The 14,919-nt window shown below is 34.4% G+C and overlaps 1 protein-coding gene across 2 annotated transcripts in view; it reads left to right on the top strand.

The window, feature by feature from the left end:
• The window catches only part of SNTG1 (syntrophin gamma 1), a 318,063-nt gene that overhangs the window by 268,811 nt on the left and 34,333 nt on the right, over positions 1 to 14,919 (top strand). For both annotated transcript variants that reach the window (XM_088057611.1, XM_088057609.1), the window contains exons 13-14: positions 2,515 to 2,631; positions 6,624 to 6,695. In XM_088057611.1, coding sequence (XP_087913737.1) covers positions 2,515 to 2,631; positions 6,624 to 6,695 — 189 coding nt within the window. The remainder of the gene's footprint in view (positions 1 to 2,514; positions 2,632 to 6,623; positions 6,696 to 14,919) is intronic.

Here is a 14,919-nt window from a genome sequence, read left to right as displayed (position 1 = left end):
GTTGGGAAGTATTTGTTTCGTTTTGCCTTGTTTTCCAGAATATAACCTGTACTATTTTAATCCACACATGTGGATATGCACATGTACTCAAACAAATTTGTGTATGTTCCTAATTAAAATCATACAGCCTTTGCTTGACAGTTCCTCTCTATGTTGAAGAGTAGGTATTGAGTCTGCAGGAGAAATGCTTTTCTGTTAATAAAACTTCTGGCACAGCAGGTTGTCTGGAAAATCAATCTAATTTTTCCTCATGATCTACAGAAGCAAGGGAGAAATATCTAAGGGACCAATTACCTTAAATTTCATGGCTACTTTAGTATTGAGTCAATCAAATGTGGAATATCAATACATCTGCACAGCATGGGTGACTGTTGCCTGTTATCTTGATGAATAGTAGGTGTAGAAATATGAAAGACAAAAACACTAAGGAGGGATTACATACAGTGTTACAGTGATATTAAATATCATCAGGCAAGATGATATCTTACTGTGTGTCCAATTTTAATGAAAAAAATCAAGATAAAACCAAATGAATTCAATTGAATTAATTCTGAAGCATAGATGTCTCAATCCCTGGAAATTAGAGATCATGCATTTTCTTCCAGTTATAGACAGAAAAATGTGCCAAAATTCTGCACATGGTAGTACAATTGGTTCATACTTAAATACCTGTTCTGTGTAACCCCCCTCAGTCACTGAGATCTAGAGACTGCAATCAAGTCAGAGGGATTAGGATCTTATTTATGGATAGCATATGAAAAAGCAGAAATTAAAGAAATTTGAATTAACATTGAATTGAAACAATTAAAAACTTTTCTTGCTTTACCACTCAATTATTTGTTTGGGTTTCTTTTTCCTTCTGAGTTGTTCTTCATTCAGGAACTAATGAGATTTCAGAGAACATGGCTTTTTAGTTATTGCATAACAACACAGTGTTTAGCACTCTTTTTGATGGTTGAATATTGTGGTACAGACCTGTCTTCTTTTTTACTTTTATAAACATGTTTAGTCACCAAACGAGCAGATATTTCAACACATGTTCTTCATGGAACCTGAGACTATATGACAGTTTTAGTGTTTGATATTGACAAAAGTTAAGTACTGAGGTGTCACTGTAGTATGAGAAAAATGGACCTTCTCCCTGTCTCTGGTTATAGACCATAAAATATCCAATAAACTGTGAAAGAGACTAGTAGTGTTGATTTCATACAAGGGGATTTTGAAAAAGCCAATAATTTCCAGTGTGTTACAATTAAAAAAAAAAAATACATTCTCCCCCATCCCCCAAAAAAATAGAGAGAGAAAAAGAAAAACAATAGACCCCCTATTTCTTTTAATGCATAGTCCATGAAGAAATGTTGCTAAAAATTCTCTGCCCAAAAGAAAAGAAATAATCTAGTGTAAATTCCTTTTCAAAAAGTACACAGCATTCAAAATCTGGGAGGATAAAACATGCAATAAAAACATTAATTTTAGGGACATTCATACCATTGGTGCACTTACTGACTTATTGACTTTTTTTACCTTTTCCTTACATAATTATTACCATTTTCCTTACATGATTATTACTGACATTTAAGACAGAGAATGTCCCATATTTGCTTTGTTAGTGTAGAAATCGGTTTCACAGAGACATTTAAAAATAGATCTATCCCATTAGCAGCACTGTATGAAATATGGGTTGAACTATTTTTCATAGCAGTAGTGTACCTGTGCACACTGTATTTTATTACTAATGGCATGGTTATAAATCAAATGTTCCATGATGTCTACTCCCTATTCAGTGGTTCTCCAGAAGTTGTCATAGTGGTGACTCATACTATTCTACTCTTTAAGGATTTGATTTAAATAACTCAGACTTAATAGGATAGGTAGGAAATTACATCTTACTGTGAGTTGGAATAAGTTCTAGTTCAAGCATGTGTGTCAGAAGATCTGCAGGTAGTGGTAAGAGTCTGCAGCATTCTGGTTACTTCTTAGCTCTAGATGAAATCTATTCAAAAGAGTGACGGAAAACAGTCTGCTAATCTCCTGTTTCTAAGCAAAAAGGTTCAAAACTCATACACGAGAGATTTACAGAGAGTAAAAAAAAAAACTGACATTAATTGGAACTGAAATTTGCAAGATCATATTGTTTAATGTGTAACTGTGAACTTGTATGTGAGCATCTATGTTGCTATGTAATAGCAGCTGATTGACTCAGGATTCCTGAGTTCACTTGCATTAAATTTCACTGATATGATCAGTCAGAAAATATGCAGAATACACCTTTAACACCCCCGGAGTATGTGGTTTAGGTTTTTTGTTGTTGCTAGTACAATAAGGATTTCTTGTCATGTTTTTGCATTTTCCTAGCAGGCATCCTTTATATAAACTGCCAGTGTACCATATCGTGTCTGGGGTTCAGGGTTTGCAGCTATGTTAAATTTGACAGACATCAGTTTATGCACGTGAAATACTTGCAACACAACAAAATATCTGAGAAATTCTCAACACTGTTGATTTTTTTGTCAGATAGTCTACATGGGCTGGACGGAAGAACGGGAACAAGACTCCCTTCAGGACCGAATGTACACACCAAAGTTTCTAGCACTGAGGGGATCTTCCCTGTATAAATTTATAGCACCTCCAGTAAGTATGCTCCTCATGCTTAGTGGGAATAAATGTTATTGAATAAAATAATGTCATGTAATGTGTACAAGTCTTTCACAATGAGATCTCTCTCATTGGGCTAGCAGGACTGCAACTAACAGCACTGAAAAGTTCCAGGGGGTGTGGTGTAGAAGTGATAGAAAACAGCTCTTCATCAGATGATTGGGTATATAGCAAGAATTTATTTTCCCCCGCTTGAATGAACACTTATAAAAATAAAAGAGAAATCTGCTCATGTTAAAAGGGAGCTTTTAATTTTCCCGTGGCAGACAGAACAGGCCCAAAGCAAGATGGTTAGATTTAAACTGAACAATCATTCTAGTGAAACTTCTGAGATTTGGGAAAACATCAAAGTTTTCACATGCTGCGGAGATGGCAATATATTTCTATTTAGATTCCATCCTGAATGTAAGTTTTTGCTTCTTAAGAGCACTAAAAGGAAGGTAGGGAATCAAATGAAAATGTTTAAGTTAAATATCTGAATTGGAATCTCACTGCAAACACTGGGTAAAATTTTAACGTTCATCTTATATTCAGTAATTTACTTTCTTACAATGTTACGGTACATCTAAGCTGCAGTAAAAATCCTCTAGCTAACTTTTAAGCCAGTTGCTAAGGAGACAGTTGCAGTCCCATGCCTGCAGCAGGAAGAGTCATGTGGATTAATTTTTCCTGTTTATTGGGTGACCTTTCTGACTGCTGCTAAACCCTGTGTTTGTCAGATCCAGGCTGTAGCTCCTTCCTGCCTGAAACAGAATCATCGAATAGTTCAAGTTGAAAGGGAACATTAAAGGTCATCTAGTACAACCTCCCTACAGCAAGCAGGGACATCTCCAAGTGGAGCAGGTTTCTCAGAGCCTGTCTAACCTGGTCTTCAAAGTTTTCCAGGGTCTTGGCTCTCTCAGGTCTATTAATGGAAGCTTGGCTTTTTTTGGTGGATATTTTTCAGGATCAGATTAAAATGTCAGATTATGCTAACAAGCACCTTAATTCAAAACCAGCTCTCCTGTCTTTGCCAGACCTACTTGAGCATTCGATGCCTGTCAAGTAAAACCAACTCCATTCTGGGTACTAGACAGAATCAGAATCAATGATGAGAAATCCTGTTTAATACAAAACAGGAAGATTATTCTTTTTTTAAGAACTATGGACGTTCTTAATGGAAGAGACCACAAGCCTCTTTACTGAAGAATCATGAATTTATAAGAACAATATAGTTGTAGAGGGTAAATTTCTGATGGGCAGTGATTAATGGATGTGAAAGGAACATGTTCACATGGTGATGTAAGGAAAATTTTGGCAAGCTGCTATTGTATAAGGCAAGAAATCCATCCTCCGATTTTTGTAGCTCTTGTTTCAGCTCAGCTGCAAGCACAAAATGAATTTGTATTGTCAGATTCTGGTTCCCAATCTAAAATAGAAAAACTGTTCAAATGCAGAGAAAAATATTTTCTCTTCATGGAGTAGGAGGGAAGCAGAATGATAACTGTGCTTTTTTTAGGACAGAGGAAGAATTCCTACAGAGCTCCCTTAAAGACTTAGAATGTTTGGGTTAGAAGGGACCTTAAAGGTCATCCAGTTCCAAAATGTAATGTATATAATAATTCCACACATCTAAATTCCTATTTTCTATATGCAAACTTTTTACACATACAGTTATGTTTGCTATTCTGCAGGTTTGTCTCTTCCAGGGATTAGAAAATATTATGAACAAAGTTTCAATGACAGTTTCAGAGCTTCTTTTTAAGAGATGTATAAAGTGTAGTTAAAATAAAAACTGTTTTAATTACATGTGCAGTATAAACTACTTGGACAAAGTTGTTTTCTGAGATGTCAGAACAGAGATGTCCTGCAAACTTTCTAAACCAGAAAATGAAACAAAAGTATTTCCCCAGTCTCTGCCAAAATCTAACACATTAGGGAAGCACGTGTTTAAATTATGTCTATCAACAGCCTCCCCCTGCCTCTTTTTTTATCTGTTTGATCAATAGTACTTCTACTTCAGATAAAAGAGCAATCCTAGTGTTTCTTATTTGCATTTTGAAATTTTTAAAGACAATTACTTCTATAGTATTATTTTTTCTATTATTTCCTGATACATTTCCTTCTTTAGAAATATTAATTGTATCCAGTCTGGTAGGTTTCAGCTTGGTCCAATTTATAATTTGAAATTTACTCAAGAAAGAGCCACTAACACCCTTTCTTTTACTACTCAATATTTTAAATTAAAACATCAAAAGTGACTGGTGCAGCAATTTCTATGGGTGTCTTAATTCTACAGTTGCTTTTGCTTTGCACATATCTTTACACAGAAAGAGTTTTGGTTTGACCTGAAAAGAAGTCCCTTTACAGATACAAACAATAGCAGGAAACCAGGGCAGAAGAGGGAGCACTTATATTTTCCCCCAAAGTATGGAGCCTATTGTAAATTTTTAAGCATAGCTCCAAATGACTTTTTTCTTCAGGAGCAACAGTATTGACTTTTCCTCATAGCACAATATGACTTCACCTGGTGTGATGGGGTGTTGTGGGCTCAGTGGGGCTGTAGCAAGACTCCTCTCCCCATTTTTCTGTTCATGGTGAGAAATTTATCTTTTTGTCCATAGGAGAAAGAGTAGCTTTGCAGTTTACTGCCCTCAGTTCAATAAGATAGTGAAGACTGCATTTGACAATGACTTCAAATAAAGAAAATCCTAATAGAAGAGTAACTATGCCACTGTATTTTTGAACTTTTCCTTTCTTCCTGTGATTTCCCTAAAGGACTTTCCATTACAGTAATGTTTATAACTAAAAATGAGTTAGGGATAGAATTTTATCATACAACATCAAAATAATTTTGATCTATTAATGCTTATTTTCTGTTTATATAAGAGATAAATTGACCTCATAGAATATTTTGTTCCTTGGGCTCTGGAAACTATTTTATTAAACATTTTTCAAAAAGTTCATCTTGAATCTTGTAGAAGCAGTAACATATGTTTTCATCAACCTCTTCATTGTGCCTAATAAATTTAATGATACAGCTGTCTTCCTTTGGATATGGCCCAGTCCAAAGTGTCTTACCATTAAGATGATTATTCTTTCATTCATAACCTAAATTTCATTCTAGTTTGTGCCTTCTTCTGTATCTTGAAACTTTAAATATTCTCCTGTTTTCTGCTTGCATTTTCTTTGGAAATTTTATACACTGTTCTGATATTGCCTTAACTCTTCCCTTACTGAGTATGATCATCTATCCCTTTTTGTCTCATTTAAGTCTTAACACCTACCCTTCCACGATTTAATTTAATTATTTTATATATATGCATTTTTTCTATGTAAAACAGTTGCCTAAAATGTTAAAAAATAAACAGTTAAAAACAGTTGTGAAATCCCAAAACAAAGAGGAAACAAAAAAGATGAAACAATCTATTCTTCAAATCTTAGTTTGTTAGAATTTAGGAGTAGATTAATCTTGGTAAGAAAAAAAAGAAAGTGAATATCTGCCTGTGTTGTTCCATGCTTTGTTTTTTTCCCCCTGGATTTCAAGGCATGTGGGGTAAGTGTTTGGGACTGTAGGTGGCTGGGAGCAAATAGCGGCATGCAGTTTCAAGGAGGAAAGTGGTGAGATACATGTTTTCTAGTAGACAGGGCCCTGGCTCTGTGAGATGAATTCAAGGGCTGTATCCTCTCAGGATCTCACTGCAACCCCTGCAAGTTCCCAGGGGAGGTTTCGTTTTGCAGAGAGCAGTCTGCATGCAAAGGAGCTGCATTGTAAGGACAGGGGAGATGTCTCCTAAGCATTGCCTGGATGGAACAGTCTGCTCCCTGCTAGTTGTTCCTTTGAGGCAGTGTTTGGCCTTTCTGAATTTATTTTAATCAATGTAAATAGTTTAGGGAATTTTTTTTTTTCTTAATAAACTTAATTCTTGAAACCAACAAAAATAACTCTTTTTTTTCTGTTTATTTTGTGTTTTGTTTGTTTTTTAAAGGTCACAACCTGGGATTGGACACGAGCTGAGAAAACATTTTCAGTTTATGAGATAATGTGCAAAATTCTCAAGGTATGATAAGAAAGTATAAAATAAATTACCACTTTGACAGACAAAAGCATAACACTAACTACTTTGCAAAGAGAGATCTATTTTTCCCCTTTAAAGTGAAATATCAGAAGTCCTGACGTCAGTAGATACAGAATCAAACTAGAAGGCATGGAAAAAATTGGAAATAAACTGATTTTTACTAGAAAAGTACCTATTTCTCCATAATGCTTATGGGGTTTACAGCTCCACTTCAATGTCACATTTAACTAGTGTAGCATTTCTTTTCCTAACTGAGGACCTAAAGAAACAGTGATCAGTTTGGTTGCTTTCAAATATGTTGATGGAACTAATAGCAGCTGCAATGTATGATTTCACTAGGACTGAGAGCAGAATCTTTGAAATATGCAATACTATTTTGAAAAGTTTTGTCCTATTTTTTCCATTTTCTTCAGTCTTCCTGAAGTGTAATAAAAGGGAAGAGATAATGATACATGTTTAGAAAGTTAAAATTATGAGTAGCAAATTAAATAAGACTATTATTGTACATAGTTTTTAATTTTTAATTGTGAATTAAATCAGAATTATTTTATGTGGTCTTCTCTCTGTTTTAAAAACAGTGAAAAACAGATGTTCAAAATTCCTTAAATGAGAAGGAAAAGAGATGCCTTCTTCTATTCATTTGAAGTGCTTTCTGGTTTTTTGGGGGCCAAATTATGTAAAAGATAATTTTAACATTTCTCTAGTTTTATCTAGGCAGAGACAGACTAGTGTCAACAAGAAATATGAAAATACTATGCTTTTAAAAAATTTTTCCCACTGGAAAGACCTTTTACTGACATAAATGGTACATTTCTCAGGTTTTGTAGGTCACATAGGTGCGCTACATTTTCCTTAGGGAGGCAGATTAAAGCTGGAATGGCTCAATAAAATTCAGAAACTTTTTGCACTTGAGACTTCAATAGAAAAAAATAAAATCAAAAAAAACAACCACAAAACCAAATATATAGTCTGAAAAAATCCACCTTCCTAGCAATCTGAACAGAGAAGTGAAAAGTTTACTTTTGCCACTGTTGGCTGTGAGGTCTGGAGTCGTATCAAGGAGTAGAACATCCCAAATGCAGCACATCCCATCACTGTGGTATGTCCTTCAGTTACTGAGTGCATGCAAATATTGGCTCCTCAGAAGTGCTCATGCTGGGAGCTGAGTAACAGGACAAGTTGTTCACTCAGTGAAGGCATTGCACTGAGGGTGTAAATGAACAATGCTCTAAGAACACAGTCAGCCTTTGGAAAGGTTGAAAAATGCCACTTCTCACATGCACTTTTTTTTCCCCCATTCTCTTTGGTAACCTCTGATTGCTTCAGGCCTTGGGCTTAATGCAATAAGCATCAAGGTAGCTCTTTGTCAGAGAACTGAGCACTTTGGAGCTAGGGTGACTCTTCCTTATGACTTATCCAAAGATTTTTTTATACTTTTTGAATAGAAATTTCTGGAATGCATGCCATATAATTTTCTGTAATTTCAAGGTCCTTCTTCTTTTAGCCATTTGCGTTTGTTGATGCTCTTCTTAAGTCACTTGCAATTTTAGCCATTTTTCTTTTCCCCTCTTTTTTCTATGTCTCCTATTCTTGTATACCAATACATTGTTTTTTTGTTCTTTTTTTTTAATTTCTCAACCATGTAGCAGAAGTTATTACAGCCAAGGAGACAGTTCACAAAGCAGTAAAATCTAAACCAGTGCCTTCCTGGCACTGTTGTGTAGAAGCACATGAAAAAATACAAATATGCTGGGGGTTTTTTTATCATCCAGCCCTCCAAACTATCTGGGAAGATTTTCCAGCCTCAGTCTATATTAACAGAGAAGCAATTCCAGCATAAGTAATAGAAGAATATAATTTATATGTTTCTTTACCACTTTATTGATACTCAATTATTCATTTATTGTCTGTAAATATGGTCAGGCTTATAAAATGCTGAAATGTTCCAAGCAAGTTCTTTAGCTGACAAAAACCTGTAAATAATAAAAACTGGAAGTGGAAAAATCATTGCAGTGGAATTGCAGCTTCTGACATTGGAGCATTAATCTTCACCATGTTCTAGTTTTCTACAGCAGGTGCTATAGAACTTAGCTATGGTTTCACTAAATATAAAAGCAAATAAAACCAAGAAAAACAGCTTCCCATTACACTACTATATTGAACATCTGTAGAAACTCAAGGTTTGTTCAGCTTTTATGCCAGCATCTTAAAAGTCTCCATTTAAGCAATGACTGGTTTTTGGACCCATTTGAACAAGCCCCATGGATATTACTGAACCAGAGTCCACATTAAAAAAAAAAAAATAAAAGTTACTGTGGGGTTTTATGATTACCTTCAAACTTTTTCCCTTTTATAGTACCTCAAATGCTACTTTTGTTATAAATCTATTTGGCTTGGCGAATGACACAGCTTTTCTGGCTAATATTCACTTCAAGTAGAAGAAATTGCAAGTGGGATGTGCTAACCTTTGCATGAGTTAGCTGAGTGAGTAGTGCTTTAGAGTTAAGTGTTACCACATAATTTACTAAGCAAAGTGTATCTCTATTACATGGCTTGCTTGCATTTGAATGAGATATTTAAAAAAATCGTCCACATTTAGACTTATATTCATTAGGATGCAGCTGTCACTCAAGGTAGCTGGTATTTTGTCCTGTGTATATTGGCAATTTCAATGACTGTCCCTTGTGCCACAGGGACAGGACTTAACATGTCTGTATGTATTTTTTCTCCATTTTCCACTTAATTGTAACTAAAATTCTGATGAATTTAAACAGTCTGGATTAGAGAGAGATTTACTGTACCAAGTTTCTCTTTTTAAATAGAATTGTAATTTTCCTTAGTTTGAGAGATTTCTCTGTTTCTCTTCATGACAGAAGCACTACAGTGGAGAAAATGAACTACCAGATCCTACTGAATCCTCATTAATATTTTAGTGTTTCAGGATAAGAGAATAATTACTCTTCTGGTAACAATAAAAATATTGAAACAGTAAACAAATATTAATGTCTACACACAATACTTTGTCTACTACAAAGTACTTAACTGATTTAAACTTCAGGAAAAGTATATAGTCCAAAGATGTTAAATAAAACCTAAAACTTGTCTTCCACCATGACCAATGTTTTCTTTATATTTACTTGCATGTGTTTAGTGCTCTTTTTCATCCAGCATCCATTCCAAAGACTGATTCCTTTCACAAAAAATATAGAAGATTGGGATGCCATTTTCAATTGTCATAGTGGCCTTAGTCTCAAGCAGCTACAAGGCAGGATGTTCTGTACCTTGTTCAGAGATATCAGAGATTATTATGTGGTTTATAGCTAGTGGATTCATATTTAGTACTCATCAAATAAATCTATTTTGTTGTAACTGTATACTTTTTTCTTTTATTTTCTGCATCAGATTACAAAGAAAAAGAAGAGAAAGCAAGGCATTGAGTCTGTATTCTAATTTGATTAGGACCTCCTAAATAACCAGGAAGACCCTTAAAATTTGAAACATGAAAATACACTTTAAAAAACAGTCTTTTCACTGTGTGAAAAATAGTTTTATTGACAAAAATTCAGCAAAATATCATTGAGCCTCTAATTCAGTATTTGCAGTTTTATATAGTAAACAAATAAAAATTTAAAAAACCCTGAACTCTCAAAACCACTTTCATACACTACCATTAAAAAAATGTAATATAAAAAAAGTTCTGTATAAAGTTTACAAACTACCAAGTAAAAATACTTATCACATAAATATGAAGCTCTTCATTGTCAAGATTTTGAGGATGAAATAATAATTTTTGACATGAAACCTAAGTAAAGCAAGCTGAGTACAAATATCCCATTTTTATTTAATTTGTTTAAATTATTCATTATGAAATAATGGCAAACAGCAGTGGGCTTTGTTTGATGTAAAAGGAGTATTTATGGAGATGCAAATAACTTACCTGGGGGCATAAATTGGTAAACATATGAAATAATTGATTAAAAATTCAATAGATCTGTTGATTAAGGGGTGGAAGCAGAGAGAAAAGGCACTGAAGAACTCCTTAAGCCTAAAATTAAGCAGGTAAAAAGAAAATGAGTAGAAATCAAAGTCAGGCAAGTTAAAATGGCAAAGAAGGTAGGAACTGTAAAAGCTGTGCTGATTAGTCAGCTAAAGGTACCAGTAAAAAGTTGATAGCATTTAAGGCACTCTCTTTTTCCTTTTTTTTTTTTCAACACAAGTTTATTCAGACTAATGCCAATGGGACAGTGACACAAGCATGTGGATGAAAAATCTATGATCTGTGTTAAGAAATTTGTCAGGCAAGATAATGTAATGATCCCACTTTTGACATGAAAATGTATCTATGAGTCATTTTCAAAAGAACTGCTGGAAGAATTTGCTATCAATAAGTATTTCTAATTTATTCTCCCAGAAGCTTGTTTCACCTTATCCTTTATTTTGGGAAGTAAAGCCCACCTAACAGCCAACTAATTTTTATGTTGCAATTGAAAAATATTCAATATTCTAGAAATGCAGGTAATTTTGTCACTACAGAAAGGCAGGTGGCCTTATCCTTTTCAGTATTTCAAAGCTGATTTAACTGTATATGTCTTTTTTGGTACCTCTTGATACACAATTTTAACATATGTGTTTTGAGAGTGTGTGCATGTGTAAGTGTGTATAATTTAACAAGATTTAAGTACCTTAGATAAATTTGTCAATAGTTTAAATATTTAAACAATTTTTCCATATAGGGAATAGAAGAAAGTTTGTTACATTTTTTCAGTTAAATTATGAAGAGTAACATAAGAAATTGCACTTCTCTTTTCTTTTTGCTTCAGTAACTTTTGTTCTTCAGCAACTTTTGTTCTTCAGCTCATCCAAAAATCTCCATTTAATCACGAGAAAATGCTTTCTATAGTTCAGTCACCTACCTCCTATCTTCAGTGTCATGCAAAAATATTTGGAGATTCACAGTTAGAGCATACTTTATTTAGCATGAAACAAGAAACATATTCAATTGTCAGATCAGCTCTGAAATGAAATGTGAGGATAACTGTGGAAGGCAGTCTATGCTGGCAACATGTCAGGGTAGTGAATCATTGGTGTTTATAGTTAGTACCATTCACATCAGTGCAGCTATAATTTTCTTTCTATTTTAATCAGGACCAACTTGGTGTCTCAGAAGACTTGTGATTCCTTCCTTATTTTAGCTGTTAGTATGTGTAAAATCCTCAAATGTAGTTATGTTAATTTTTCCCACTTAAATTGCCTGTAATTATGCTGTCCATTTCCAGTAAGTCAAGTATGGGAAAAGGATGATTTAAAAAGGATGGGAAAATACTGGCAATGTTAATGTATTCAGATAAATTTTAAAAATAATGCCAATAGAGACATAAACATATTAAGTGCACGTAGAGAACATATTTTGAGGTCTATCATTCATATGGATTGCTCAATGGTGAGACTTGCATCCTGATGTGATTCCACTAAAACACTTTGCACTCAGAATGCTTAAGAGGCAGAAGTAATGAATCCCTTTTATGAATAGGCTAATGCTGCCTCCAAAGAATGTTAGATTTTCAGCTGTGGTTTAGCCAGGTGCCGGTTCTTGGAAAAAATGCTAAACTGTTGAGTGTAAGAGTTGAAAGCAATTGAAGTAATTTTCAGTCTTTGGTTTGCCTTCTGTCCTACATTTAAGAGTATTTAATGTTTCCACAGAAAAGAGGGTCTGTTTCCCCTATAAATAGAATTATAGTTGTCTTCTAAGATAAAAAAAAATAGTAATACTCATAAATATCCCCATGTTCACTGGCATCAAAGCTAACACTAGGCTGGCTTCAGTTAGGCCATAAAGAAAACTTCTGCACTGAAATAGAGCTCCTGAAAGGCCATCAAATTTCCACCACTGGGTCTTTTTAGGTGTGAGATGGTGTGTAGCTGCTCCTACCATGCATAGAGATAGGCACTAGGTGGCTGCATCTCTGGCCAGATCATACATGTTTCCTGTGATTCTGTATGTGATTTCAATTTGTTTCTCCTCCACATGTACTTAGTTATATAAACCCTAATTCATGTTAGTCTGGATAAATGTAATGGGCCCTGTGTGTTCAAGGTGTTGTTGCCATAGCTCTGTAGCACCATCTGAGTCTTCTCTGAAAGCAAAGAGGCAGTGTTACTACGTGCATGACAACTACCATTCTCTAAAGGCTCGTTCATTTTTGTGTTTGGTTCAGAAAGGAAGGATAAACAATATTTGAAATGCAAACTTATTAAGTAAGGCTTTTCATGTTTCCCATTAACTTTAGAGATATTTCTCACTTTTTATTAACTCCCCCCCGACACCCTTGCCTTTTTCTGACATTTCTTATGTAATATTGATATAAACTGTCACATTTTGGCTGAAAACTAAATTACTTGAGTTGGACTGGGGCTGCCAGTCTCAGTCTGATCCTTCTTCCTGGAAGAAATAACAAGATAAACACACAGAGGAAAACAAAAAGAATAACAGATACAGAAAATAAATTTTTAAATGACTTCTGCAACCTCTCTGTTTCAGAAATTTTATTCTGTTGCCTGTCTGGTTATGAGACTGACAGCGCTGTTGCGACATCCTTGAAAAGCAAAGCCAAATTAACTTTTAATGTAAAGCAAAGGGAATGCTGATAAAGAGCAGAGGTGAGGTGTGAAATATAAAAACTGGGTAAGGATACTTGGCAAAGACAAGTATATATCTTAAATCCAAGATACTTGGATCTGCAGCTTGAGGAGTTTCCCTCCATTGACTTAATCTAATCAGAGCATTTCTAAAGATTGGAGTGATTCACAATTGTATTAACTAATATACTCTGCCTCTTCAATTATAGTAGATTTTTGTGTAACATTTTTCTCTAATTTATCAATTTTCTCTTGTTTTATGGTCATGGACTTTAATTATTTGTGTTTTTTCCTATCTTTATTTTTGGCTATCACAATACTTAAAGTTAGCTTGAGATGCTGTAGTTTTATTATGCAAAGAATTTGTGACTCTAGGAATTCATGCAACAGTGATAATTTTGTATTTTTCATCAGAACTGTGTCCCAATCCTTATATGAAATACATCATTCCTGTCTCAGGGACTACTATTCAAAACCTCATTTGGTGCATTCTCTTCTCAGTGGAGGACTAAATGTTGATTACTCTCATCAGCCAGATCCAGAAGTGAAACCAAAAATATTAATTTCTAAAAAAATCTATCTTCTTGTTTTAGCATAGGACTTTTTTTTACCACAGTCCCTTTTTAATATTTTTCTTAGCACTATTAGCAAGTACATGTAAAATAAATTTTTTTACACATTTGCTTATACAAATTTTCTGACATACCGATGTTCAACACTAATGCTTTTTACTGTGCTACTCTAATGTACTCTCTTCTTGACATAATGTATTGACAAGCTATTTGAGTAAGAAATTCTGTCCAACGAAGAAAGGAAGCTAAATAAGAAAGAGTATGCAGACAAGTAGAGAATTCTTTTATTATAATAAATAAGCAGTTTGATGGTTAATTTTCCAAACTTTTATTAAATCAAGTTAATGCTTTTCCTTCCAATGTTTTTGTCCTTCGTGAGGAAGACCTCTAAAAGATCTTTTCCTGCCTTTAAAGCAAAGACATCTAAACTTGGGGAAAAAAACTTAACACAAAAACTGACTAAAGTGAGAATGAAAAGAACTTTTCTTCTATGTAATTCTTTTGTCCACTTCTACTGTTGAGTCAGGTGATTTTTCTCTTATTGAAGACGTGCATAGACAATTCAAGGAAATGCAGAGTATCCTGTTCTCACATACTGTGTCCAGTAGGACAACTCCTAACAGCAGAAAATATAGGGAAGGTTCTCTTCCTGTATGCCATGGGGATGCAGCATGCTCAGTATGAAATCTTCAAAATGGTAACAGTCAAATTTTGCCCAGAACAACTAAGTTTTTTTGGTAGAGCTTAACTTTTCTTCCCAAGGGCTGCAAAAGTGTCCCTGTCCCTGAATCAGCCATTGCTAGTCCAAAGAACAGAAGTCCCAAAGCATCCAAAAAAGCAGATTTGGGGACCAATGCTTCTTTGTTTATTTCTTTCTTTTTAACTGGGACAATCCAATTTAATTCCTTTTTCAAATTTATTTTACAGAACTGATTTAGCTGTTTTAATCATAATATAAAATGCAACAATATCCTCAGGCAGACAACTAACATGGGAAA

Source organism: Pseudopodoces humilis, chromosome 1, assembly GCF_049639895.1.
Source record: "Pseudopodoces humilis isolate 2021_Gansu_Grassland_sample_001 chromosome 1, ASM4963989v1, whole genome shotgun sequence".
Classification (NCBI taxonomy): domain Eukaryota; kingdom Metazoa; phylum Chordata; class Aves; order Passeriformes; family Paridae; genus Pseudopodoces; species Pseudopodoces humilis.
Note: the sequence above shows the minus strand (reverse complement) of the source record. Positions and strands in the feature narration are given on the sequence as shown.